The 23,613-nt window shown below is 47.9% G+C and overlaps 1 protein-coding gene across 5 annotated transcripts in view; it reads right to left on the minus strand.

The window, feature by feature from the left end:
• LOC105567855 (protein turtle) overlaps positions 1-19,598 on the minus strand; it is a 64,815-nt gene extending 45,217 nt beyond the window's left edge. For 2 of the 5 annotated variants that reach the window (XM_012023078.1, XM_012023074.1), the window contains exons 1-2: positions 18,459-18,881; positions 9,227-9,360 (exon numbers count right to left, since the gene is read on the minus strand). In XM_012023078.1, coding sequence (XP_011878468.1) covers positions 9,227-9,360; positions 18,459-18,807 — 483 coding nt within the window. In that variant the 5' untranslated portion in view covers positions 18,808-18,881. Of the gene's footprint in view, positions 1-9,226; positions 9,361-18,458; positions 18,884-19,443 lie in introns of those variants that run through there. The other 3 variants (XM_012023073.1, XM_012023077.1, XM_012023075.1) reach the window with 3 other exon arrangements.
• Positions 19,599-23,613: the final 4,015 nt, after the last annotated feature.

Genomic DNA, 23,613 nt, shown 5'->3' on the forward strand with positions numbered 1-23,613 from the left:
AGAGAGAGAGAGAATGTAAAAATAATTACCCTCATGGCTTAAATCCGTCGACGGAACAAGAGGGAAAAGAAATGGATAGTCAGAACGCCGAGGTTTCACCTTGCTCTCCGCGGGGGGAGGAGGAACGATGACGCTCGTCTACGACGTGGGTAATATTCAACCGAAATTCGGGAGAGAGATCTGCCAGGTTGCGGGTAACTTTCCGAGACCTCAGAGAGGTTTCTAACGCGGACGACGCGGGGGAGTTGAACGCGGCGGCGGGACGGGTAAGTCGGTCCCTCCGGCAGAGGTGAATGCCTCCCGAGTGGAAGCGCCAGTGAAATTGAATTGCAGGAAGACTCTATTTCTCTTTCTCGCGCGCAAACACGTCTTTCGTCCTCTCTCTCTCTCCTTCATCCCCCCCCTCTCTCTCTATCTGCCTGTCTGTCTTTCTCTGCCATCGTACCCCAATCTCGCTTTCTCCCTATCTCGGCTTCCGCCATCTCACTCGTCCTCCACCGGTCCACGCTCCTCCCTCTCTCCCTTCGTCCTCCATTCATCCTGTCTCTCCTTCCAGTGTTTGCGCAGTTGACTCGTGTCTCCATTTGTTTCATTAAATTACGTCGTGCCTCCCTTCTACTCCTCCCTACTCTTCCATTCGCGACGAGATATATCCACCACCCACTCACCGTCGTCAACCAGCATCCCCCTCTCATCCGGTGCCACTCGCGGCACTTTTCTTTCAAAATAGAAGTACGCGGGGAAACAAGAAGGAGAGCCTCCATTACGCCCATCCGACCCTTCAACCCTTTCTTACAAATTTAATACCGCCTGCTTTTCTCCCACCCTCCCTCTTATTCTTCCCATCCTCCTCCCCCCCCCTCCTCTCTCTCTCTATTCCCACGGAAAGCTACTTCGATGTATTAACGAACGAGCGCATTTACCGGCTAGCTTTATGGAAAAACATACGTTCTTGGTGGAGGGTGCTCGTTAAGGGTAAAAGAAGCGGCGGCAACGGCGAGAAGGGCGCGAGGGTAGGTGGAGAACGAAACAATGGGAGTCACAGCATTCTCGCCGCGAAGTGCGCGCATTAATTTGCATTCTCCACTTACATTTGTGCGATGCCGCCGTAATTCCATCGGAGGGTCCATGTCTCGATGAATGGTAACGCTGCAAAAACATTTAAAAGCTCGCGCTACAGCCCAAGAATTATTCGTTATTATTGCGCGCCTCCATGGTGGGAAATGATTGCTCTCCCCGCAGGTAACCGCGTTACCCGCGCGGCATGGGGGGACGACCGCAGGTAACTCATAAATAAATGAAATAATCGAATAGGAATAATTGTCCGAGAATTGTAATTTCTCGCCTATAATTCGAGATAAATCACGCCACGTGCTACTAATGCGCGGCATTATGCGATTATCGAATCGAATATCTCGCGCGCGCCGCTAGGTCGGGGAGACAATGCGAGTATTTTATCCGAAACGAGAGTTAATTAAATTACGGTGTAAAGCGCGCTTTTGAACGCCTCTGAATAACCTTCCGCGGAGATATCTTTTTTTCTTCCTTATTCTTTCGTATTAATTAATGACTACGAGGAATAATGGTGTTCAACCGCGTTCATTATCGCGCGGTATCGTGTACTTTTGTGCCGGCCTCAGTGTATTCGTCCCGTGAAACAAGACACGCGGCAACCTTCCGCGAGACTCGTCCTTCCAGCAAGTCCGTGGGGGGGCCAACTTTCCAGCGGATGCGACAATGGGAATTCCCTCCCCCCGCCGCCGCCGTTGAAAACGCGCATTAATTTTCCACGTGTGTTGGCGGTGGCGCCGCGTAATCTCATAAGGGATGCCACTCGGATGCCGTGTCGCGGCGGCTGCACAAATAAACGCGCGCGCGCGCGCGTAAGTTTTAGCCCGGCGCGACTGGACTACAAAATGCGGGGCGACGAACCTGCCCTACGAAATTTCGCTCCTCCGCATCAGCACTTCGGCAGCGGCGGATTCGCGCGCGTCTCCCCTTTTTATCTCCCGGCTCGCGCGGCCGAACCGGTTAGCGGCGGGCATAAATGCAAATTGTCGCGTATGCAAATTGCACGTTTGTATTAGCACGTACAGCGGGCGCTCGCGGAATGGCCTTTACGAGGAACGAGTACAAAAACTCCCCGCCCTACGACTTTAACAAGCAGAAATAATTTCGACGCAGTTTACCTCTTCCTTTTTAATCCCCGTTGCCTCTGCTGCCGGCCTCAAAAGGCAGGAGCCATCCTTTAATCACGCTTACGGTGAGATTAAACCCAAGATATCTGGAGCGAACGCTCGATTTGTTCGCCGACGCAGCATCGCGAGAATCCGTATTACGGATCAAACAAACCGTATGAAATTCTTTCTCTGTTTGCAAATTTTACTTAGAGTTGCGCTAAAAAAAACATGCACGCTTATGTTTTAGCTTCCTTTATTCAACGTGACTCTCTTGATGCAATTTACGCCTAGCGCATGTGCGTGCATATGTGTGTGTGTGTGTGTGTATGTTTATTTGTCTTGAGGTAATTTAATCAGAGGTGACTCTTCTCGCGCATACACGGAATAGTTAAAAGGGAAAACGGATAAAAAGGAGCGACGCGGAATAAAGGGATGGAAAGCCCGAGAGAGAGTCGGAAACGTTAGTCACGGTTGCGACAACTTGCATTTCTCTTCCGCGTTGCGAAAGAGAGACGGCAGAACCCGGCAGGTAGAGCCCGCAAACCGCGACAAATGTCGACGGATCTTTCATGCGAATTCGTTCGTTTCGCGGATTCGTCCGCGCGCGATTCGCGAGGGCTGCTCGAAGGGCGAGTAAAACGCGTCGCCTCGCCGTGGCGCGGGTGGATCGCGCTCGTAAAAAAAAAGCGCCATCGCAAAGTTATCCCCGCGACTTTTACGCACGCTTTCGCCGGATTTATCGACGAGCGAATAAATTTCCAAGGGCGCGCGAAAGGGAGGGCGGTCCTCGCAGGTCTCGGCCGCGCAGGGGTCGAGGTAAAACATCGTGTTCTCTCCGCGGCCGCATCGGGGGTGCCGAATCGCAGGTGCGATACGGAGGAATGCGCCGCCGCAATTTATGAGAGTGCTTTTTCTTCATCCATCGAATCAGTTAGCGGCGCGCTGCGCCGAGCAGAGCCGAGCCGAGCCGGCAGCGAGGGCCCCCGCGTTCGTCTTCTATTCATTACGATGGACGCCACGGGTAACGTGTACCATCGATAACCACGCGTTTCGCGGTATACTAAATTTATTTGCCTCGCGCAGAAAAGCAAACAATAACATGGATGCGCATGATAAACGATCGGTGCTTGATTCACTCGGCACCGCGGCTTCCAAAATTGGTTCCAAGCCTGGCCAAATGCCAATAAATGTGATCCCGACGTGAAAAATACCTCGTCGAGAAGCGGCCTCGCGTCCCTACGGTGAATGGCGGTATTCGTGAGAAAATTTCTTTCACCCAGATATTTTTCACCGCGGTAGGAGCTATTTCGTATACGAGACAAAGACGCGAAACTGAGCTCCGTGAGAGGCAGTCGCGGGTCTCGCCTTTTCACTAAGGATTTTTTCGAGTCTCTTAATTATGAATCGTAGCCTTTTAATTATCGCCGGTAATTGCAATCGAGCCTGCAAGTGCGTCTCCCGCACGCCACGAAAAAATGGTAGTCCAGGGGGGTGGGGGAGATGCGAGGGGGCAGTTTCGCGCCCTGGACGAGCGCGGGGGTGCAAAAAGTCAGCCGGGAAGAGAAATTAGTTGTCAGCCGCAGCGCCATAGACGGGGCGGGGGAGGGGGGGGGAGGAGGAGGACGAAGGCAGGGGCGGCGAGAGCGACGGCCCGAGGGAAAGAGAGAGAAATCGGCGACGGAGGGGGAGAGGTTCGAATCGCGAGAGGGGCCGATGGTCGAGACGGTGAAGGAGGGTGGCTCAAAAGCCCCGGGTTTCTCGCGTGATTTATGCGAGATTCCAGCGATGCCGCGCGTAAAAAAGAAAACAGCCCTCCGCCGTGCCAACCGTCTACCTCCGCTCGCGTCGCCCCCCTCGGACCCCTCCGTTCGTCCCGCTCGCGCCCCCTGCGTCGCCGCGAGTCGTCGTCTGGAAATGGAAATGGCCGGGGCGCGCGTCGTTTCCGCCGTTGGAAAGCTCTCCCGCTTTCAGAGGCGTTTTCCGGGGGAGGAGGTGATAGTAAAAAGGACGTCTGTGTACGCGGAACTGACCCCCGGCCGGCTTGCGCCTCCCCGGGGGTGAGTTGCCGGGACATGGTAATTAATGCTAATAGAAAAATTGCTGGGACGATTGGACGTGAATTGAGACGAGGTGGGACGGTCTGGAATTTTTTGCGACACAGTCGGAGGTCGCCCCCCCCCCTTCCCCGTGCAAAGGTATAGACAGTCGAGATAAGATTAGCCCCGCGTTCTTTTGATCCCCAGCTTCGTCGACGCTTCTCATACAAATCATATTTTCACGCTTCCTTATTTCTAGCTCATTATTACAAGTACATTTTATCTCATATATGAATGGGCCTGGATAGCTCAGTTGGAAGAGCATTCGCCTGGCAAGCGGGGAAGGTCCCCAGGTTCGAATCCTGGTCTAGCCCGTGATTTTTCTCGCCGAAAGTTAAATAAGTGGTGCGTCCTGGTGCGTATCTGCCCGAAGGTACACTCCTATTTATTACTATGGATATATAAGGACAATGTATTTCGAAAATATTGAAAGGAAACATTTGGTTCCCTTTATATCAAAATCCCCTCCCAGTCCATGTCGATTGCAAACACAGCGATTATCCGGCAAATTGACATTCGATTAAATCAAGCCGTAGTCGCGGGCGGAATTCGGCGCGGGTACAATAGCGTCGAAATAAAACCGTCTGTCCGCCGCGTTACTCGCGGGACTCGCTTGTGGAGTCGCGTGCACTCGTGACGTTCGATATGCGGTAACCGTCAGGGCAACGACACGATTACACTCGCGATTAATTTCTATCATATCGATCCCACGTCGGAAGTGCGCTCGCACGGTACCTGAACGGCCACCGTGTGCATGTGCCCGCTCTCTCCGTTTGCCGCCGATCATTATGGAGTCGTGCTCGCGCTCTCTCGAGCACGAACTGCGGGCGCGAAGAGCACGCGAGCACGCGTGCTCAAGTACGAGGCGCGGGCTAAGATCACGTCGTCGGGTTCGGGCCCGAAGTCGAGCGCCGATCACGGGTATTGTCTTCCGCACTCGGCCGATCGATCGATTAATTAATTACGATGGCAGGTTTGCGAAGTCAATATTGAATCCACGGTTAATGCGTTTCCGGCGACGTGACGCCGGATCGAGGTCCCCGGAGTCCGTGGGAGCGTCCGCCGGCGCTAGGCCATGCCGGCATTTATTCCGCCCGCATTTTAATCGCGCGTTCGAAAATATTGCTATTTTTACGCGGTCCCCTCCCCCGTCTCCCCCGCGATACAGGCGATCTCCGCTCGCCGACACATGACGCAAATAACGCCCCGACGCCGTGATTCGCGTCCGATCGCGTTGGTCCCCGCACCGCCCTCTGTGCGCGGCGTCGCTTTAATTTTAATCAATTTATTTCGCGGCATTATGCGCGCATACACCCCGCTCGACGAGATGATATCTCGGCACCGGCGAGCTCGAGCTCCGGATTAGCGAGATATTTCGACTATTGATCGCGAGGGAGAGAGCGATAAGTGCCACAAATTCGCGACTACGATACATCCACATGGTTTACGTCACAGCTACTTAGCAGGCAGAATTCTCTACGGTACAATCATGCGATGGTGGTGCCGGACGATCGTCGGGAGGGTCGCCGCTGGTTTTCACAGCTGCGAGATCACCGCGGGAGATCCGGATCGCGTAATTTACGGCGAGCCGAACGCCGCGATTGCGCGATCTAATTGCGCGTCCGGCGATAACATCGTATTTTTTATGCGACAGTCGCGCGTGCATGTGTCACGGCATGCGACACGCGACGCGCGGCTTTTTTCTCCCCTTCGATTAAATCCGCCACCACCGCGTGCGCCAGCGTACAACGGCATGCAAGGCACCAGAGGTTAGAGGAGACAGAGACATGATTTTTCAATTTTCCGCCCCCGAGATAGAAGTGGGAAAGTGCACTACTCCACATTGTTTCGTGATGGACGAGCTGGCCGTTTTCGCGGGCGAACCGCGCGCGCGCGAGATACTTAAACCGGACGTTGATGCATTAAAAGAAACGGAGGAGTCAAAGCAGACGTCGGAGATGGAACTCAAAGAGCGGGAAATGCTTTCGTTCCCGATTCCGAGCGAAGTATCGCACCGTTTCATCATTTCTGTATCGATATCACGAACGTCATTCCGCGACTTAACCCTTTTAAGGCAGACATTTCTGTCCGATCGATTCTTTTAAAACTTTGTACTCGGAGATGTTTCAGGTCGCTTATCATAATTATTATAAATCTGAAGTCTGATTTTTCAAGTTTAAAATGGCTGATCCTATATGGTAGAATATTTAAAAAATGTTTAATTTACATATGAGAGTCGGTTATAAAGGGTTTTAAATTTTTAATATTTTTAATATTATATTATACACCAAATTAAATTCTTCGAACTACGTTCAAGAGATATTTTTCTGGTATGAAGAGGCTAAATTGGCCCAAAAAGTCAAAATAAATATATTATCAGTATTTCAATGATTACAAATGAAGAAGAAAAAGGTGAGACAGCGTATGTTCCACTATGCCTCAAAGGGTTAAAGATAAAGGGACTAATGTCCTCCTTGCGTCTGCTATATTTTTACCGTGTCACGAGATGATGTAAAATTCGAAATAAACTTTAAAGATATTACAGAAAGCGTGCAAATTTTTGTGAAATATAAGAAACACGCGGACAATCGACAAGCGAAATCCCAAGATTCGGAGAAGGACGCTTCGTTGCTTCTCTCGCTTCGTAATATCGCGGAGATTCGTGAAACGGCGAGCTCGTCGTTCGAAGGAGCCGCGACGAGTCGTAAACGTGTACTATGTCGGACGCTTGTACGTTTAATGGAGAAGAAAATCGGGACGAGTGACGTCCCGACGATTCTACGAACGTGGGTTTTCACGGACACCAAATCACGCGTTCAAAGTACACGCGTTACGACCGGTCGGTCCTTTCGCTGTCTTTCTCTCGAAACGGTGCAACGAAATCTCCATGAAAAATCTAGCACGAGAATGTCATCGAGCGTGCGCGAGCACTCGCGAAAAGTCGCGATACGTCACCGGTGATTCGCGCGCGCGGGAAAGAGGCTTAGCGGTTCCGCGCGCGGCCTGCAAAACGCGCTGCGTTTTACATCCCCGCGCGTAAACCGTATTATCGTCAATGAAAATCCTGGCGGGTACTCGAAGGAGATTGATCTATCGGCGGATTATGATGCCAATGGAGAGCCCGGGTATCGATGAAGCGAATACACCGACGATGATCCTTAATTTTTCATCTCACGAGAGCGATTCGCGGTAACAAGTTTCCGATGCGCCGCGCCGCCAGGAACGAGAAATGACATTTTGCAACGGACCGCTCTCGCTATTTTTCAAGCAGCTCTCGATTCGTCCGGTGATTAACGTCCGTATCGCTCATTTTCGTCGCGCACCCGCGTCGCCGGGCTCCATATTACGTATATCGCGATGATAATGTGGTCATCACATGAGATGAATGGAAAAAAAGGTCGTTCGCGCTTTATGAACTGCAATTCATGTAAGTACGGAATTGAATGATCGGATGACGCCGTTAATTGGTGTTACGTTAATGTGCTCTGCCCTCTCCAGTCCGGACGAGAATACAACGTGTGGTACAACGTAAAAGTACGTTACTTCATTTTTATTCTACTCGAGCGAGTAATTTGCGGCGGTGCTCGCTCGTTCGCTCGCGCGAACGAGAGGCGCGTCCCGTTCGCCGTTGTCGGTTCCACCGAACAAAACTCAAAGATATACAAAACACGACAAACGGAAGAACGTAAGCGCGTAAGCCAACAAATCGTAAATATACGGCCAATTTAAAGTTCTCTCAGTAACAATAACGTTGCAGTAACATTTCAAAAACGTGTGCCCTCCGCTGCGCTCTGCCTCACTGGTACAAGCTCGCCAGCACGTGTAACCGTATGTGAATTCATTCGTGTTCACGCTGTAAAATCATTTTGCGCGGATATTCCAAGGAAATCGCTGACGGCGTTGCCCGGCGCCATCGACGCTACCCCATGCAAGTCGGGAAAAATTGCTAAATCCCGTAAATGTACGGTCAGTAAAGGTTTCTCTAATTTTTCGAACAACCGGTGGGATTTATTGTTCGTCAATTTTATCGCGACGGAAAGGAAAAATTCCGACGGTTAGATATAAAGATTCCAATAAAAGATAATAGATAACTGCACGGTTTGCAAAGTTAATAATTTTGATTTTCTTATTTCAATTAGAGTCGATTTGAGTCTCGTGATAACTGTCGAGGCGCCAGACAATTTTTTAGAGGCGTATCGAGAGCTCTAGAATTTTTTTTTGAAGAGTTAGCATTTACTCACAATTATATAAAAATTCTAAAAGTGGGACATTGACTTTATAACGGTCCGAAAGAGAAGCTAGGTCGCGGAACTCGTAGAAATAACTGTTTATTCGGGCAGGACAGGCCGGGGCGCGTCGTATCCGCGTGCTCTCTCCATATTGCCTCTTCACGCCCCAATTCGCGATTATGCAACGTTTAATCGGGGAATTAAAAAAGGAGTCTCGGAAGTGCAAATTTCTTTCCGCGGGAGTGAGCGCGCATCGAGCGAACTGCGACAATTCCAGTGGATTTCCACCCGAAGAAATTTACGATATCTCATGGAGTGCGTCTCCGGATTAAGCGAGATCGAAAAAAAAGAACCTCGATCTTTCCATTACTGCCGTTATTGCTTTATATTGCGCTACCACTATCATTATTTGATACGTCATCGGGTGATTGTGCGACTATGTCTCGACGGAAGGGAAAAAGAAGGGACGTTAAGCGCCACGAGGACGTTAATAGCGTCGCGTTTACGATTTCGTACGCATCGATTGCTCGAGGAAGCGAAGCGAAGCGAAAGAAGACTTTTCGCTCGATGTGACGTAGAATGATTCTCGCGTCGTTTAAAATGTGTCGCGACGGTACACCGGCAGCTTGCTGGTACCAGAGGCGCGGCGCTCCCGTGGAGTGCCCCCGTCTTTTTAACTCACGGATATAGAGAGCAGAGGCGATATCGTCCGATATCGTACCGTGTCGCCTACCTTCTTCTCCCATTGGAGAACGTAGGGCACTGGGTGCTCACCGGGGAACTCTACGTGACAGTTGAAGACAACGCTCTCTCCGAGGATAGCCGTGATGTGCACCGCGTCTTGCTGACAGAGTCCTGAAACAGAGACAGTTATCGGTCGTTAGTGACATGATAAAGAATAGTTGGGGATTAAATAAGCGGCAAGTTTAGATATTGCCGTGTCTTAATTACTGTCGTTATCAATCGCCAGTGCGATTTCCCCATTATGAAAAATATAGATTTCATAAAGTAGGTGAAAATATATGGTAATATATTTCATACATTTGGTATATAAAAATTCTATTTAAAAAATCAGATCTAATATCATATATGTCAGAAATATACTAAAAATGTATGTGAAATATATGAACAATATTTAAATTACGTTTTTATAATTTCGCAATAACGCTCTTCTCTGCCGCGAGGGGATCGCACGTTACACGTTCTCGTATTTAAAAATCAACCTACAGCAGTATAAGAAGTGGCGAAAAATCAGATCTAACAATTGTGGCAAATGAAATTAATTTGATCCCTGCTGGTTATTGTGCTGAAGACTCCGTGAAGTCGAATGTATACAATATTTAAATTCATCACTGGACAATAGACAGTAGATCTTTAATGACATCTTATATTGTTTCTTTGGTCCTTGACTCATCTACGTTTGTTGTTAATATAACGAGCGTTTGACTTTTTAAACTACATCCGCATTAAGTAACGCGGCGTTGCTTTAAATCGCTATGGGACTGACGGTAGAAAAACGAACCGGGACGCTTTTGGAAAAATTAATCGTAACATCCCGCGCCTCCATCTCGCTCGCAAAAGACGTTTGAGCAGCGAAAGCTCATAATTCTTGCCGCGAGGGAGTCTCTCGCGGCGGCAGAAAAAAACCGCGAGGGGCGGGCCGTCCCCGGCGCGGCGGGAAGGCATTAAAAGCCATTAAAGGTAAATCAGGGCCAGCGGTTGTCGCTCCTTTCCGCGGGCCAGGTCGGGAAAGCCCGGTGCCGCACGTGGCGGAGGCGTCGTGCGAGATTAACTTCGCATTAACCTCCACGCTATGTCGAATAAGATCGAATACGACCCTGCTCTCCGTGTGCTCAAGATACGCCGACCCGTGCGAGAAACCCCCTCTCGGTCTCCGGCGTGTCGCGCGATGATAACGATGATATTTCGCTCGCCGCCCTCTCTCTCGCGCGCGCGCGCGCGCGAGCGCAATGTCGACGGATAGTTAACATACTTCGATACATTCGTGTTCTTGCTGGTCTTATACCCTGTTTACGATTGGCGCGCGACTGGGAGAGATATCGCTATAAATTATATCGGGGAACGTCGTCCCAGGGTGGAAAAAGTAGCCGGCACAGCGTGACGTGGTGAAACGACGGTGGTAAACACGTCAGCGAGGATAATACGGGCGGGCCTGAGGAAGAAACTTCTCCGGGATAATTAATGTTCTTAGCGCGAGCGACGAACGCGACGGATTAGGGGGAAGGGGGGGGGGCGAGCCGCTATTGGATAAATTGATATCTGAAATTCAAAACGCTTTCAGTTTTCTGGATGGCAAGTTTCTACGTCCTGCCACTGAATATTACTTTCGCCGCTGGCTCGCTGCGCACCGTTTACTTTCCAACCAAACAACTTTGCGCGAGATGTATATGGTGTACACAGAAAATATCGAATACGGACGAGGCGCGAATATGACGCTAATGTGACTTTTTAGTTTTGTTTAAGAGTGTTCGTATTATTCAAACGTCTCGGGGACACCGCGGAATAAGAGACGTGAGATATGTGGGGCTTGTCAAATGCCCGAGGCGAACAAAAGGAGAGTCTGTTGTGGCGAGCAACTAGGGGGAACCGAACTCCAAATACTCTTAAACTGATTCGCAGAAATATATGTCAGCGCAGTCTGCTATCCGCGCAAAGTAATCGCAAAGTTCGTGTCGCAAGAAGCTCTATCGGTCGAGGGGACACAAATCGGGAATGACAGCCGATCTACTTTGCGTCTGGAGAAAAGTTGGCGACTAGGAAATATCGATCTGACTGCTGACAAGCAAACTTTCGGACGAATCTGTCGCGGCCCTTACATTTTCGTTTTATCTTCGCCTTTTCGTTGCTGCGTCACGATCGTCGCGATTAACGTTTCACTGCGGTAAACAGCTGCCGCATTCGTGCGCTTTTTACTACTTCACGAACTACTGTTCTCCACGAGTTCCTAATGCGGCGGTACCATTACGGTCGGATTTTTGTCACGAAACGACCGCTATACTTGATTGATGTCCCACGACTATTCAGGACTTAAAAGTACAACGTTAATCGCCGCCAACTTTTCTCAAGAGAGACTATAAAATGCATTTCGAGCGTTTCGAGACGCCGTTGACAGTAATTACATTGTAACATTGAATTATCGCAATATCCATCAGTCGACACGCGAGCTGCAAATACTTTGGAATTTTTACGCCGAGCGACAACGCCGACACAATACGTACACAATTGTTCGTGTTCATCCAAAATGCGACTTCGCCATTATGCAGACGCGAAATTGCGCGAAACGGGCGCGCCTCTCCCCTTTTGGCGTAGACCGCGCATCCGTATGACTTCGCTTAATGCCCGGCGAACTTTAGGAACAGTCGTCAAGCCTCGCGTTGCGCGCTCGCATCAAAGCATAATGCTGCAACGTCGGCCGTGCGATTTCCTCGGAAAAGCCGGCGACCAAAACCGCCGGCAAAATCGCTAACATCAAGGGCAGAGAATCGCGCGTCGCGTTGTCTCGCGTCGCACGTAGAGGGAAAAGACAGACCGCGGTCGGATGGAACACGATGATATCCATTTCAAATAATGGACGCGACTTTGATACCTATCCCTTTTGCGATCCTTCGCGTTGCAAATACGGACACGTTTTCGGTGCTCGCGCGACAAAGGGGAGCGTAATAAATCTCTCCCCGGGCGCAAATTCCCCGAAACGCGTTTCGCGACAGCCCTACGGACACGCCGCCGGATGAGTTCTGAATCGCATGTGCTTCCACCGTCAAAAAAGTACGAGCGGGAATTTCAACGAAATTGTGTTACGTCGAACCGAGGCGCCGCCACGGTTCTTCCACGCATCGTATTTGTCCGTCGTTATTATTAACACCATGGTGATATTTGTTAAATATTTTTACCTTCCTTACACGATGTTATCTGCAGCGAATCGCAGCGAAATGATATTTGACAAATTTTCTGATGAAGTTTCATTTAATTCGATGTTATCTACGTTGTCGTAAATTATACGACACATTCGGATAGATTCCCGCTTTCAGATACAAACCAAAGTCGAGAATGTCGCTAAATGATTCTGTCGCTGCCGCATCAATATGCCCAGATGTCTCGTGATACAAGCTCTCGCGATGCATATCCGCCACGGACGGATGTGGACACGTCAGGTCGCGAAGCCGCATCGAAGCCGGCGTGTGCATTACGTATGCATTGTGTAATATCATGGATCGCGGCTTCTCGACATCTGGCCCCGGTGAGCCATCGATAGTTCGACGTTTCGCCAAAGGCAGTTTTCGATAAGGGACGTATGTACGTACGAGCGCGGCTCGCGGTAACGTTCGACAGCGAGGTCGTAGAGGAGAGAGGTCACGCTAACTCCTGTGTCATACCTACGATACTCCCGATCTAAACGTAACGTAGGTATCGCGAGATAGCGGGAACGTTTCGGAAAACCGTCCCGAAAGATCGAGAATTGCTTGCATCGCGATACCGATCTCTATTTATCATTTGGGACCCCAGCAGAAAGATTGTCGTAACCGTTTACGATTCCATCGTAAGACGTAAGTCGGTATCGGTAGTCAACGCACAAAGAATTGTCGTATCACATCTCATTCGTCGAGTCGCGAGGCGACACGTCTACGACAATTCTTGGTACGTTAACTTCCGACTTGCGACTTAAGTCCTACGACGGAATCGGTGACGACAATCTTTCTACTCGGGCCCTTTACCTGCCAAATGATAAACAGAGACCGGCGTCGCATTCATCTCATTCGTTGAGTCGCGAGGCGATATGCGTTTACGACAATTCTTTGCGCGTTAACTTTCGACGCCGACTTACGTCTTGCGACGGTATCGTAAACAGCTACGACAATCTTTCTGCTCGGGCCCAAAGCCAGTCGAAAGCTTTGTCGATTCAACGTGAAATTAAACCCCTCCGCGTTGTCGCGAAAGCCAAAACGCGATCGACGTGGTCGCGCGGCCCCGCGTTGTTAACGTAAAACGGGGTCGGACGGAGCCGTGACGGTACTATTGATATTGCACGAGAAAATCGGCATAACACCCACCGCGCCTCTGATCATGCAGCAACCCCTCGTTTTAATCCGCCCCCTCGGTGTGTACGCGGCGCGAATAATAATCCGGACTTGGACGCGAGCAACCGGCGCACATTTGCGCGGCCATTATCGCCATTGTCGGCGGGTCCTCCTGGGGATAACGCGGCGTCCAAATAACCGTTTTTATTGTTACTTGTTATTAAATTTTCAACGGTCTGTCTGCAGCGTGCGGGCGCGTGTACGCGACGCGAACACCTCGTTATCTCGGCTAAGCGAAATAAAGCCTCTCATCGTGCGCTTCGTGTACACGTGTGCAGATAATAATTATAATCATCATGGTGTTGCGATACGCGCGCATGACGTTCGTTAATTTGCCCGTTGAACAAGCCTGGGAAAAAAATCGTACCTGCGCACCGTGAAATACAACATTTATCCTCCATCTTCGCGCGGACATTAATTTGCGTTCAAATGCGAATGTTAAAATATTGATGTACCAAAGTACGCGTGGAGGCGGGTCTTCCTTCGTTCTTCCAGGATTTTACGCAACGCGTTGTCGCGAGGCCGACCGGGACGATACACGTCCCTTGATAATGCAAAATTGCCGGTCTAATTGCGATAATCGCGCGTTCCTACATTATACCCGCGGCAACGGTATCAGCGCGGATCGCTCGGCCCGTACAAGCCGATCCGGCGCGCGCGATAAAGCTCGCGCGTTTAATAATTCGTGCGCACGCGAGGCGAACGCGTCGGGAATTATTTTGCTTGTCGACCCCGCGGTCGGGGAAAAGTTGGTCGGGTCGTATTAACCGATCATCGGAAGATCCGCGGGAGAGGCGAGCAATCGGCGCGTAAATTTGCTTTATGCGCGGCAGAGACTTTTCCGTTTCGCAGCCCGTTAACTCGACGAGTGAGGAGGTTTAGACGGAATCACTTCCACGTCGTTTTGGCAACCCGCCTTCTATTTCGCGGTTGTTTTTCCCGGCGAGATAAACAGATTGAGCAATTCATTTGAATGTTCTGCGGGGAATATGTATGCAGCTGCTTGCACGGGGACGCGAAATGCGAAAAATTTCGTTTATCTCCGCTCGGTACGAAAGCGAAATATTTTCTTTCGAAATAAAATATCTCGCTCCTGCGTTTTAACAAACTGAAACGGATATTGCATTAAAACCCGCTTTCAGATTTCCGCTCTCTTTCTCAATGGAGATATTAATAAATTCTGTGCAAAGAATTTTTTAATATTACACAATTTTAAGTAACTTCTCAAATAAACCGCACATATAAATGTGTTAATTTAATCACATTATACGCGAGTCATTTAAAGCTATAATTTTTTTATTGAAAACTGTGTGAGGATTTAATGTATTTTGGTGCGTTTACGCCGTTCGCGTTCACCTCGAGAGCACGAGAATGTTGAAACAAGCCCACGAAGCAGCTCCTCATCTTAGCCAACGAATTTTCAGATAGCGGCGAAGCGTGAAATTAGCGAGCCATTCCATCAGCTCGTACCTCGTGTAAGCTAAGTAGCCAGGTGTGTGTTGGGGCGGCTCCGCGCACAAGATATCCAATTGGATGAAGCGGAAGGTAGAACAATTAAGCGGAGCTAACGAGTATACTGTTGCCTTAATGAGCTCAGGATTCGAAGATAGGTTTTAATTATTTCGTATAAACAAAACCGGTAAATGCAACTCGGGCTCGACGCGGGTAAAACGCGAAAATCCTCTCTCGTGCGAGGGAGCTGTCGCTTTGAGGACCCGACACCCGCGGACCCTCTACTAAAAGTATCGTCGATACTTAAATTTACGCGCGCGCTATTACGATTTTCATACGCGCGAGAATGCCGCGCCTGTCGGTAACAGATATAAAATCGCGTTTATCCGCCCGCCGTTAACGATTCCGCCGTGAACTTGTCGAGTTGAGGATATCGCGCGCGAAAATGAGGCGCGTTGAGAGCTCGGCTAAATTCTCCCCGCAAAGAGAGAATGCTGATCGCTGACTACGCCAGTCCTCCGTGCAGCGTCACTCGCGCAAAAATACGGGCATCGGCCCAGAATCTCGGTGCTCCACATTGTCTGTTGACGACAACGTCGCGGAATGTCGATCATGGCCGGTCACGCTGTCGTCGAGTGTTATCTTGAGGCCTGTCGATCGATCGCGGGTTTCCCGTGCGCGACGGGGCTCCAACCAAGGGCAACATATACCCTCCAGGTCGGCACAGCGCGTCGTTTGTAACGAGTTTCATGGCTCGCCATTCGCGACGCTTTGATGCTCGCTATGAGGAAGAAATCGTAATCGCCCGTCCCCGCAACGCGCACACACGCGGAGACACAAACTCCACGGAATTTATAGAGTTATGCATCCTACTCGGGACACGCTATTGTACGTTAAAGAGAAATTTATCGCGTTCACGAAGCCCTTAAAAGGGGAAGCGATTTGTCCCAAACTTGCGTTGCCACGTTTCCCGCTGTTACGGTTTCACGAATATTGCAATACGTTATTCTTAAATATAGGGACACGCTCGACTCGATTATACATAGAAATATTAACGCGGTAATGTCGGCGCAAAAGTGGGAAATTTAATTAAGGGAATCTTCCCTCCTCCCTCCTCCCCCCCCTATACAAAAATGTGCGTTCTGTTTCAATTATTTCATTTAAAATATTTTAAATGATTTATTCCGATATTGTACGCACGTCGCAAATTTTATTTCGCTTACATATGCGCGTAAAATGTACATACCGTAGCCACGAAAATTAATGAAGCCCGCCGTGGAAAAACCGCAGCATTATTAATTGGAGCGTTTGATTTTGATTAAAAACGACACTTCATAAGCAACGTCCCGATATTTACTTCATTTATGATAAACGTTCCCAACTGTGTCCGGCATTTCAGCGCTTACTTACACACGTTTAATGCACTTTTTGTCGTTTTCCACGTGCAACATTTCACCTGAAACCCATCCCGTCGCAATGCTATTCGATAACAAGTTTCGCAGCGTAAAAGAGAAATCAGGTTCCTCCCGAACAATATCGTATAATTATTATTTGTGTAATTAATTATACATATGTATAATTGATATATAATGTATACTCACGATTATATATATATATTCAATATAAATAAATGTATACAGTTGGAGTAGCGAAATTATATGTATTTAAATTGCAGAGTAATGCGAGTTTTTATATTACCGTCGCATACGTGCCGTTAATGCAGTCAAGCGTACATTTTGAATGAGGTTTCGTGAGAGAGGCCAGAGTTTTAATGAAATTGTTCGTACTGATGAGAGTAACGAGCGTCATATAAGGGTCCTCGTGTAATGTGCGTACGCTTAAAAAAAAATATCTGAAACGCGAACGTGTCGCGCGCGTTTTTATTTTTTACCCTTCGTCAGTAATCTCATTGCGACGGCGTGATTAAGGTTCTCGTGATTTAAAGTGTTACTTCAGCCGGAATAATTGTGAAAACAGAACGCGATCCGCGTGTAAAAGCACTCCTCCCCTGCGGTTTCGCCCTCTAAAACTGTATTTATTTTATTTAAATTATAATTTTCGTGACGATTTCGTGATTCAACGTACAATGCTCCAATTTCCCCCGCAGTCTGAATCTAATTAATGAATTTGCAAGCATCGCGCATTTCAAAATATCCTATGGAATTTGCAAAAGTGTATAAATATCGTTATTGTATATTAGTAAAACTGATATTGTGTCTATACGTGTCCCGGCTGTAATTGTGCCTCGCATTTGACTGAGAATTATTGTCCGTCGGACAGCCGAGCTGCGGTGTGTCGAAACGAACTCAAAGCATTGATAAAAGGCTCCGTCTCTTTTTTACGATGCATCCGCGCCGTTTCGGTTTGCAACGAGAAATTCTTTCAGATTGAAATGCACGAATCGCGCACTGCGTCAAAGGAGAATATTTGAGATTGCAGGTTTGAATGAGGTTCACGATCTAATCAGACGCGTCCGTCGTCGATCGAAAATTGTAACAAATTCGACCTTTGTAATCGTGTTACGACAAAAGGAATAATTTATTAGTCATCGATAATAGAGTATATTTTTGCATTCAAAAGAAAGAACAATCTGCAAATGAATGTTTGCGTAACCGCGCGAGAGTAACGAATTATAAAACTAATTCTTCTGGTAGTGGAAGTGTTGTGATATACGAGCTTTTTAACTTGATCTCTCAAGTTTGCTGCAGCCATGTATTTAGTTATGTTCGCAAAGTGATCTCTCGAAGCGTACGGTTACCTTAGCTAAGTTAAGGCAGTCGCGAAAATTGAGCTTATCTCGCGCCACTCGCTTCATCTTCCCCGACTTAAGGAGATCGAGCACTTGGTATTCTCGCTCGATAGCCATTATCTGATCACGCGGCCAGCTTATTTCGCTTCATTTGTCGATCTCCGTCGACGTCCCATTACGAGCCGCAAGCTCTCCATCTCTGGTGTTCGCCTATGGTCCGCCGGATTTGAGAACCAACGACCCGTTTCGTGAGATACGGTGCCATGGCATTAGCGACCATTCGGACGTCCCGCCAACTAGTGAACTCTAATTTGCGGTCCCCGCTAATTGAGGAACGAACGCGAGACTGGCGTGATTGCACCGGCAGACAAATGAAGAGATTCCCGGATACGACAGGACCTCGCGTTATCATAGTTTCGAAGTTGTAACCCAATAATAGTAACAACTCATGGTATTAGCAACTAAGTTATCGAGAGAAAACACAAGGTTCTGGACTTTTATCGCAGTTTTCAAGATACCCGAACAGAAATTTCTGAAGCGAGCTCTTTGCGCGACGACAGAAATAAATCCTGTATTAACGAAACGGGTTTTTTTCTAAATGCCGATACGAATTTTCGTCCACGAGAGAGAAATGCTATTGAAGGTAGAATACTTGCCTGGCGTGACGAGAAGCGCGATGCCAAGGAGCAGAGCTCTTGTCGCCACTTCCACGATTCGTCGGAAGCCCCTGCGACACCACCGTAACCGATGCCTCTTCTCTTCGTCGTCCTCTTCCGCCTCATCGTTTTTACTCGCGTGCTCGAAAAGGCCCAGACAAAGCCGCAGCTTCCGGTACACCGCACCGATCTCATCCGATTCGGGCATGCGTCGCTTCAGAGTCTCCTTTTTCTCAACCGCTTCGCTCTCCTGGCGCCTGCACGATCGCCGGCAGCCTGTGCAGGTAGGCTGACCGGAAGCGAGGATCGCTTCGTGGTCAGTCCTCCTAAGTGGAAGTCGTTCTTTCATTATATAAGCGATTTTACCTCAACACTTGTATCTTATTTTATTGACCATTAATGCTTTATGCAAATCCTTTTGCATCTTATAGGGCCAGTTTCAGAAACGTCGGTTAACTGCTAACCGAAGGTTAATCGATTCTCTGTCTCTTCTTAGAGAACAACGTAGAAAAAGATAGGAAGTTGGCTGAACTCTGGTTAACCGACGTTTGTTAAATTGGCCCTTAGAGACCTTTAAAGCTTTACGTTTATCCATTATTTCTCATCCATAAAGAGTGTCACTTTATATTATTTTATTAACTATCAATCGGAGTTTTTATATCTTTCAGCTGTAAAAGTGTACAAGTAAAAATTATAAAAATATGGTTGGCTCCTAAAATGACTATAAATTATAGATGAGATTGTGGTAACTGCAACCATTTTTTCCTGTCAGTGTATAATTTTCTTTCATCTGTACGTGGAATGTCATATCGATATTATTAACAAAACAATGAATCGCGCAAGTTTACTCTCTCTCTCTTTCTTTCTTTCTTTCCATTTTACACACGTTGAAGGCTAAGATAACTGCTGGAGAAACGTGCAAAGCAGATTTGACCGCTGGACAAATGGACCGCATTTCCTCGCCGCGACATCCACGATCAGTTACCTGTCCTCGTAGTCGTCACACGCGGCGTTCTCCTCGGTAGCATGGTAGCTGTCGTGCCTTAGGGACCGCAGACCCTGCGAACAAGTTCCTCCGGTACACTGGAACTCGAGCCTTCGCCGGAGGTCCGTGGCTTGTAGCCCTCCTCCGCCCCCCATACCCCCGCTCCCATAGTACCTGCGGGTATAAGCGGTCGACGTCCGCGTTATAGCTACAGCACACGCGGGCGGTAACAATCATCGGCCGGTCTCCTCGGTGGAAGGTGAGCTGTGGCCGGTAAATAACACGTCGCTCGATATGTCGCACAAGCCAGGCAGCATCCGCGGTAAATAAGAAGCCGTAAACTATAGTGCGCGCGCTGCCGCAGAAAGGATCGGATGTGTCGCCAAGGGACAGTAAATAACAATTGCGAATTTATGCGACGTATCGAATGTCGCGTTAACCGTCGCGGCCGACGGTAAAATTTAATCCCGCAAAAATTCGTGGGTCTTTCTATACGTGAAACAAAAGGGGGGCAGTTTTATTCTTAATTTCGAATCCAATCGGCACGCCTTGATTGACGTGGCGTAATAATTAAATGGTTGTCAGTAGCGTCGAATTCGCGTAAAAAAAAAAAACGTTAAGCGTATAAGCGTTTGTGCTAATGGGGATAAGTTGTATGTAAAGCTGAGACGGTAAGACAGCGGATTATCCCATCTCTTTACGAAAATGAGTCGCCGGATCAATGCTCGGCGAGCTTTAGACAAGATCTGGCTCGCTTATTCGGTTTTATCCCGCTTTGTTTTCTCACTGATGTAAATGAAATTCGCTCACCCCTGCCGCTCCGCTACCACTACCGCTGCCCGGATCGTACGCCCCCGATACCGATTTTTACGAACCTCGCCACTTCCTCGCCGTTCTCCACAGGCACTTTAACCCCCGCAACGTATCGCTCTCATCACCTGCAATAGAAAAGAAACACGTTCGTCAGGCGCGTTTAATTGGAAAACGATCTTTACTCGCCGCCGTCAGTAAAACGTTAAATATTATTATTATTAAATAACACATCGCACATATAATTACTAGTGACAATGGATTGCGTATCTATTAATTGTTGCGTACGGATGAATCATTATTCCATACACTTGCGCGGTCGATTAATATTCTGCGGTTATGGCTATATCTTTGCACAATAGTCATTAGCACACGTGCGCCCGCGCATCCATACGTGTGTACGTACAGACGAATGAATCCTTTGGTAGATGGTTGAAATTCCGTATAGGCGAAACATGAATCGATTCGATTAGCAACATACGTGCTCAGATACAAGCTTGATTGATTCAATTTGGGTTTCGGCCTCTAGCAATGCTTAGACAGGGGTAGACGCTCCGAAGATGGACTGGTAATTATATCACGTTTGGAGGCTGCCACGTGACCTGGCAGGGGATAGAGTAGCATTAAATGATCCCGGACGAGAGAAATTAAATATTTCTAACCCTTGGAGCGTGTGACGTGAGCACCATAACTTAATCAACCGGCTCCAATTTAAGGTCTTTAATGTTTCAGCGCCATCACGGATGATCACAAATGCGCCGTTCTATCCGAGAGCGCGCCGTGTATATTTACGCGATATCAAATCTTTATTCCGACTGGATACGATTTTATATATCTAATAAAATCGAGCTGTGATTGCTGTAACGCCGAAATTTCAATGCTGTTGCGATAACTGAAAAATGTTTTAATAATTCGATGTAACTAATGAGCGACAACGCTGATTATGAGGGTATATGCGGTGGAATTGTAAATTAGCTGCGATTGCATTTGATGCTGCAGTGCTTAACTTCAATGCAGAAAGTAGTCGCGATTTAATGCAAATTATATTACGATATATGCCCACGAGGTATTACGGTCACGGAATAATGGCGCGCGGCGACCCTCACAGATTATTTATCGCGCGTCAATACGCGAAGATTTTACTTCATTCGGGGCACGTTCGTGTAATACTAACTCCGATGGGAATTACGACCGTTCTGCTAATAAAATGGCCGTACTACTGATGTAATAGAGAGAGAGCAGGTGCGTATTAGACACTCCCGTTCGGTGATTCCGCCGAGAGTCCGTATTGGACGAACGATGGAACGAATTTCTTTTTGTTCCACGTTATTAATGGAATAAGGTCTTAAAATATTGGATTTTTCAAGTACTGCGGAGGCTGAATTATTTTTTTTTTGCATCTGATTGAATTATTTCTCATTTTTTTTATGTATGATGAAACTGTTCCGATAAAAACGAATTAATTAGATAATAGACAGAGGGACATTAATTTTGCCTAGTTCTTTAATAAACGGCGCAATCTCCGTCGGAGGAAAAGCTGTAAAATTAATTTTTGCATTAAATGAATAAGTAATATAGTATAATGTTGCACAGTAATCTGCGAGCGAATGCCGCGGTAAAGTTACACCGTAAGCTTACAGTGCTCTTATTTATGATCACCGTCGGCTACTAATGCTGCAACATCAATCAGGTGTTGTTATTCATTCAATGCTGAGCCAGATGGAAGATTAGACGCTTGCGCTTCCTTTAAGGATCCGTATAACAGTAAGTGGAAGTTAAATTCTTGTACGCGTGTCATCGCAACTGTCGCAAAACGACGCTCCTCGTATCATTGTTACTCACGCGTTATAATTTATGCGTAATACACATGTATTGCCATTTGTAAAACTCGCGAGATATCGCGTTCCGACGATACGGTTAACGATGCTCCATGAACGATTAATCTCGTGCAATTTCGTAATTTTTTAGTGCCGCGGAGAGCGCTTGTAGTTACGTATTGCGAAAGTCGCGTGACGATTCCGCGAGATATCGCAGAAAGCGCCGCAAGTATTTTCTGTCGGGTTAAAGCGCGGTCAGAATTGACTTTTCGAACAGACATTGGTTACCTTACTATCTCCGACTTTATGGCCGATATTATTTCCAGAGTAAAGTCACGTTTTACTACCTCGCGTCAAACTACCCTAACTCAGATGGCGGCGGGGTTAGGGATTCCTACTTCATGACCGAGATTGGACCGATGAAGACCGCGATTCCGAGTCAGTTCGCAGATTTAATCGTCGGCAGCTCGATCAGGGGGGGATCGTCACGAAAAAAATGGCCCTTTTCTGCGGATTTATCCGCGATTCCTAATTCTGCCATTTTAATTCTTTTTTCTTTCATGGACGTTTTACAGATCGGCGCTCCTTGACTATTGACGAATTATATGTTTTATTGATCGGACGTTGAAGTCGAATAGAACAACTTGCTACGCGCGAGGGAATATTTATTGTCTCGCTCATAAATATGGATTTCGGCAGCTCGGGACCCAACCGTGATCGATCGAATTTAATAGCGCGGAATGATCTTTCGATTAGATTTCACGATTCTACCGACTTGCAAGATGAAGTCATTTCGCAGTCGAAACTATTCCCAAGACCCAAGGGGAGTATTCGGGTCGGCGCATAAATGGCGTCTACCTCGCGCAAGTCGTCGCCTTGAAGAGAGGAATACCGGAGTGGATGGTACGGTCGGTGCTGCTGATAGAAGGTGTTGGATTGCAGTGTTTAACAATGGCACATGTCGCCCACGCAGTTGCGGCCCACCAAAGGGGCTGCGACACCGGCTGTCGTAACTCGTCTTCGTGTTCCTGAGTTATTAGGGCCGAGCCGGTGGGACTGACCAATTCCTCTCTCTCTCTCTCTCTCTCTTTCTCTCTGTTTGTCTGTCTGTCTCTCCCCCTCTCTCCTTACTTTTCTCCCCCCCCCGAAACAACCCTTTCCAACATGTACGCGATCTAAATGTCCCCCGATATGACACTTATCATATTCGATTGGGCTGTAAATCGAACCGACTATGAAAAATTCAACACCGGACATCGATAGTTCAAATTCTGGCGCATAAGTGACAAAATAAAAAAAGAAACGTAAAAAAGGTAAATGCAAGAAGTCGACTCGGAGATATTACGTCGATCCACTTCGGAAAAATATTTTTGCGAGTTTTTATAACCGCGCTTGTCATCTGTGCGCTGCTCCGAATACTTTCCGGTCCTGGAAATAATTCCGACTGCCAAATTTTATCTCACGGTTGAAAGATCATTGTCATTGATATTAAATCGATTGTTCGTTCGAGTTTTTACACTTTTTCATGAACCATAAGACGCGA

Source organism: Vollenhovia emeryi, unplaced genomic scaffold (assembly GCF_000949405.1).
Source record: "Vollenhovia emeryi isolate VEMERY1.0 unplaced genomic scaffold, V.emery_V1.0 DF939133.1, whole genome shotgun sequence".
Classification (NCBI taxonomy): Eukaryota; Metazoa; Arthropoda; class Insecta; order Hymenoptera; family Formicidae; genus Vollenhovia; species Vollenhovia emeryi.